The following is a 6,000-nucleotide window of genomic DNA, read 5'->3' on the forward strand; positions in this document are numbered from 1 at the left end:
GCAAGGTGCAAATGAACTAGGCAGCGAGTGGAGCTGGGGTCAGCCACAAGCCATCCTAACTTCCCTCCGGCATCTAAATGAGTAATGTGGCAGGTGGCTATGAATTTGAACAATCGGGGTATAATGACCTATCTTCGTATCCATGAGAAGATCGGAGGAGCATGTGGCAGTATATCCAAGATATTACGGATTATAAAGCTAAAATGGTTGAGATAGGAGGGGTAAGTAGTTCCTTAGTGGAGGATTTGTTTTATATTCAGTTTGATAATGACAATAAGTTACTAGCTAAGGCCCAGAAGACTCGGCCTGAGGAATCAGCCCTGGTGTTAGAAGAAACGGGAGTCCTGGGGCAAAATCGAATTTGTAAAATATGTGAGTATAGAGCTATGCTCGCACATTTTTACAACTGATCCTATGTAATACAGTGTGAGAACATGCAAACTTGCATGTTTCTCACACCACCGCAACTCGCGATGGCAAAACACACATCCAAATGTTTTGCCTTTGTGAGGATACAAGTCGGGCAATGTAATAGAGTGCCAGTGTTTAACTCCCACACTATTACTGTCTGAAAGCTTGAGAAAAAAACAGACCTGCTTCAGGCTAGCAAGTCTACCCTGAGTAGGTCCGAGTTACATATAAACATGCACAGATCCATGAGTTATGAGCATGTTTCTGTGTGTAAGAAAAAAAAAAGGAACTTTTTAAAAAATATATATATATGACATGCGTCCCCCCTCTCAAGCATAACTAGCCCCGGGATCTGCTGAGCCTGTCCTGGTTCTTAAAATACAGGGGAAAAAAATGCGTAGGGTTGTCCTGTATTTTAGGAACCAGCACCAGGCTGTTGAGCCGGTCCTGATTGAGAAAATATGGGTGAAAACTTACATAGGGGTCCCCCTGTATTTTCATCAACGAGCACCAGGCTCAGTGAGCAAGTCCTGGTTGTGGAAATACGGAGGACAAACTGAGCCGAAGCCCGCCGTATTCTCCGCAACCAGCACATGACTATCTAGCAGGGGTGTAATGCCACAGCAGGTGTACCCTTTCACTTTGTCCCCCGGCCAATGCATTATACCTGACCACTAGTCAGCCCAGGCCTGGGATGCCCTGGAGAGGGGGAACCCCTTTATTGGGGTGATTGAGTGATTATGTCTGCTTGTGTCTGACCTTGGCTTCATTCATGAACTGACTCCGTCTCCTTCCTGAGACTGTGCTTGGTATTCCGGTTTCGACCTTGGTTTGCCTACGTGACCTGTTTACATTAGCTCCCTGGTACCGTCTTGTCAACTACATGGTACGACTGCATTGTACTCCGCTCTAAACCAGAGAACACCAACACCTGTACAAGGGAACCAAGTCTGAGGGCCGCAACCTGCTTGTCGGATGCAGCTAAGTCCAAACCTCCTTGCGTGAGTCCCTGGTGAATATCGCCAGCACAATAGACTCTGCGCCTCAGTACTGGGTCTCGCCAATCCCGAAGTACGGGCTAGCATCCACTATCCATCTGTGAGTTGTGAGGCGTTCAGTCATGATTGTAAAATTTGCAGAGGATATTGCTATGGTTGGGTTGATAAGTAATGAGGATGAGGGCGCGTATAGGAACAAGGTTGAAATATTAGTTGAGCAGAGTCAGATTTATTGTTTACTTATAAATGCCTCTAAAACTAAGGAGTTGGTAGTTGATTTTAGGAAAAATAATAGGAGGCCGAAGCTACCGGTAGTCTTAGGGCACGATCCAATTAAGTGCAAATTGCAAGTAGCGTGTTGGTTACTTTAAACTCGCACACTTTGCCGCGTAGCACGCTCCAGAGAATTCTCCAATCCAACTAAAAATGCCTATTCGCACAACTCGCAGTGGAGGGGTGCAAATTAACTGGCAAACGAGATTTGCCAGAAATTAATAAAACTGTGGGGAGACCATCCTGGACGCCCAAAATGGATAATTTTGTTAGGACCGTATAGAAGGCTGTTTGTGGGCATTAGAAATGTACTGTAGGTTTTGAAATGGTGTCAAATGGCTGATTTGTGCTTTTTTTTTTTTTTAAATGCAAGAAAATTATAAAAAAACAAACTTTTTTCATTTAATCTCAAACGAATTAAATGAAAAGTGCAAAAAAAAAACTAGGAAAAAGGGTAATTTTGGGGTACTTTGAGGGCACCTTGAAAAATAAAAAAATGATAAAAACAATTATTTTTCAAATAAAAAATTATAATTAAATTTGGGGTGCCTAAACTAACGAAAAAGTTGATTTTGGGGTAATTTGAGGACATTTTTTTGTTACCTAAAAAAAATGACATGTAATTATTGGACTAAATAAGCTAATAATAAATTTCCAATTGACTAATTGGTCATTAGGGGGGGTGTCCAAGGGGTTCAGCACAGTGTCCCCACATTTTAACCTTAAAATAAAGATGTTCCTTTCCATCTCTCACTCTTAGGGAGGTGCGAGTGGAAACTTGCGAATTCAGTGCGAGTTGCTAACTGGATTGCAAAACGAATTCGCTATGCGAATTCGAAGTGAAAATCGCATCTTGCAATTCGCACCTAATAGGATTGACCCCTTAGATGGGCAGTCAAAGTTTTGGAGATTCAGACCTCGGATAATTTGACATGGTCATTACATTTCACACTTTATTGTTAAAATAAAAAAAAGCATAGCAACGCCTTTTCTTTTTGAGACAGCTAAGGGCGGCCTGTTTGAGTAAAGAAACCCTTATGGCATTACTGTACGGTATGGCAACTATACTGTCGCCGAGCGAGGTGCTCTCGGACATGTGGTTAGGACTGCACGTAGAGTGATCGGCGTGACTTTGCCTTGTATTCTGGATTTCTATGAGAAGAGGACTAAAGGTAAGTCATCCGAATTATAGGTTATTTGACACATTACCATCAGACAGAAGCTTTAGGACTGTGCTGTCCCGTACAAAGCGGTAATATAACAGATTTTTCCAACATTTGTACTTATGTTGAACTGGCAAAATGTACTGATGTAAGAAGGTATATTTGCTTTATAGTTACTTGAGGGTTTTTACTTGATATTTTATTGTTGTATTGTTTAATAACAAAAATGTGTATTATATTGTAAATATTATATTATAACCGTATTATTCTCACGTGTTTTAGCTGTAATTTTAGGCAACAATGGTATAATATTTTCCAGCACATTTTATAGCTGTATTATCACCACACATTGCTTTGATATTGCAAAGTAAATTCCATCGCAGATAATTACAATAAAGCTGTAGTCCCTACTCCATGCATAATGGATGGTAAAATAAGGACCTTTGACAACTGACTTTATTGTAAAATGAAAATCACTGGTGGTCATTCGTACATTATTTTATTCCCAACAGGTGGATGTTACAGCAGGAATATCTTGAAAGAAAATCTAATTTTATCTCCAGAATGTGAAATAAAAAATAATGACTTCAAACAAGATTCTCCAGGAGAAAACCCCATTACCCCAATTATACATCCAGTATCTCACAGTTCAGATGTATCACCTGATCCTGCTTATAATGAGGAATGTTTTCCTGGTACTTCTATTACAGCTCTTAGAGCAGATAAAGTATTTCCTTCTTCTATATATGCCAAATGTCTTACACAGAATAAAAAGCGTATTACTCCTAAGCCAGCTAAGGCAGGTGAGAGACCATTTCCATGTCCTGAGTGTGGGAAATGTTTTAAGTGGAAATCACATCTTGTTAGACATCAGAGAACTCATACAGGTGAGAAACCATTTCCATGTTCTGAGTGTGGGAAACATTTTACACGAAAATCATTTCTTGTTTTACATCAGAGAAGTCACACAGGTGTAGAGCTTATTTCATGTTCTGAGTGTGGTAAATGTTTTACACAGAATTCAGATCTTATTAGACATCAGAAACATCACACAGATGAGAAGCCATTTTCCTGCTCTGTGTGTGGGAAATGTTTTACACAGAAATCAAATCTCGATAGACATGAGAGAGGTCACAAAGGTGAGAGGCCATTTCCATGTTCTGAGTGTGGGAAATGTTTTACACGGAAATCAGTTCTTGTTAGACATCAGAGATGTCACACAGGTGAGAGGCCATTTTCATGCTTTGATTGTGGGAAATGTTTTACACAGAAATCAGTTCTTGTTTTACATCAAAGACATCACACAGGTAATAAACCATTTCCGTGTTCTGAGTGTGGGAAATGTTTTACACATAAATCAGTTCTTGTTTTACATCAGAGATCTCACTCAGGAGAGAGGCCATTTTCATGCTCTGAGTGTGGGAAATGTTTTAAACAGAAATCAATTCTTGTTCTACATCAGAGAAATCACACAGGTGAGAAGCCATTTTCATGTTCGGAGTGTGAGAAATGTTTTGCACAGAAATCAGATCTTGTTACACATCAGAAACGTCACAGAGATGAGAGGCCATTTTCCTGCTTTGTGTGTGGAAAATGTTTTACACGGAAGGAATTTCTTGTTAGACATCAGAGAATTCATACAGGTGAGAAACCATTTCCATGTTCTGAGTGTGGGAAATGTTTTACACGGAAATCAATTCTTGTTTCACATCAGAGAACTCACACAGGTGAGAAACCGTTCCCATGTTCTGAGTGTGGTAAATGTTTTACACGGAAGTCATTTCTTGTTAGACATCAGAGAAGCCACACAGGTGAGAGGCCATTTCCATGTTCTGAGTGTGGTAAATGTTTTACACGTAAATCACATCTTGTTTTACATCTGAGAACTCACACAGGTGAGAAACCATTTCCATGCTCTGAATGTGGGAAATGTTTTTCACGGAAATCAGATCTTGTTTTTCATGAGAGAAGTCACACAGGTGTAATCCTAATTTCATGTTCTGAGTGTGGGAAATGTTTTACAAAGAAATCACATCTTGTAAGACATCAGCGAAGTCATACAGGTGAGAAACCATTTCCATGTTCTGAGTGTGGCAAATGTTTTACACGTAATTCATTTCTTGTTAGACATCAGAAAAGTCACACAGGTGAAAAGCCATTTCCATGTTCTGAGTGTGGGAAGTGTTATACACTGAAATCAGATCTTGTTACGCATCAGAGAACTCATACAGAGGAGAAACCATTTCCATGTTCTGAGTGTGGGAAATGTTTTGCACGACAATCTCTTCTTGTTAGACATCAGAGAGGTCACACAGGTGAGAGGCCATTTCCATGTTCTGATTGTGGGAAATGTTTTACACAAAAATCAGTTCTTGTTACACATCAGAGAAGTCACACCGGTGAGAAGCCATTTTCATGTTCTAAGTGTGGGAAATGTTTTACACAGAAATCAAATCTTGTTTCACATAAACGACTTCACACAGATTAGCTATAAAGTATTTCTCTACACCCGGGCTCTTTGCTGACACCTGATGCTTCTTTTTCGTGATCCAGAAAGTTGAATGGTAATAGCATGTAATACTGTCCTTATTGTATTTTTGTGTTATTTTACTTGCATGTATTTTGTAAGGAGAGTTACTCTGCAGTGTGTATTGCATGTGTATAGCAGTTTTTGGAATTGGATCATTCGAATTCCAGTATTGGGAGTCGAGGGACTGAATGTTTGTCATCTGCTAATTTAGCAGATTTTAATGATGCTTATCTATTCAATATGTCTGTGCTTGAGTTCTGATGAATATACAGATATATGTAACACACAGATTGTGTATCCAACCAGTTTCACATAACCAATTTTTTGTTACTGTTCATATTGTTTTATACTCATGTACATAAAAAAAACCTAAAATGTCCAGTTACCATGTTTGGACTAATTATTTCCATCAAGGAATTGGATCACTTCCACTACAAAGCTCTCACATAACAGCAATGACTCCTTGATACAGACTCGGTTGAGGTGAAATGTGTCAAACTTTCTCTGTGTTTTTTTTTTATCTGTTGTTACAAATCACTTGCACAGTTTCCCTGATTGATCTATGAATATTTTGATACATCGATTTCTTGAGACAGTCACATCTTATTACTCTCTGTGTGAATAC

General features: G+C 39.4%; 1 protein-coding gene across 1 annotated transcript in view; it reads left to right on the forward strand.

Annotated features, from left to right (window-relative positions):
* The window catches only part of LOC148474863 (uncharacterized), a 29,126-nt gene extending 23,366 nt beyond the window's left edge, over window positions 1-5,760 (forward strand). The window contains exon 5 of the mRNA XM_088458064.1: window positions 3,358-5,760. Within this exon, the coding sequence (XP_088314190.1) occupies window positions 3,358-5,333 (1,976 nt within the window). The 3' untranslated portion in view covers window positions 5,334-5,760. The remainder of the gene's footprint in view (window positions 1-3,357) is intronic.
* Window positions 5,761-6,000: the final 240 nt, after the last annotated feature.

Source organism: Taudactylus pleione, unplaced genomic scaffold, assembly GCF_031769625.1.
Source record: "Taudactylus pleione unplaced genomic scaffold, aTauple2 ptg000804l, whole genome shotgun sequence".
NCBI classification, from domain to species: domain Eukaryota; kingdom Metazoa; phylum Chordata; class Amphibia; order Anura; family Myobatrachidae; genus Taudactylus; species Taudactylus pleione.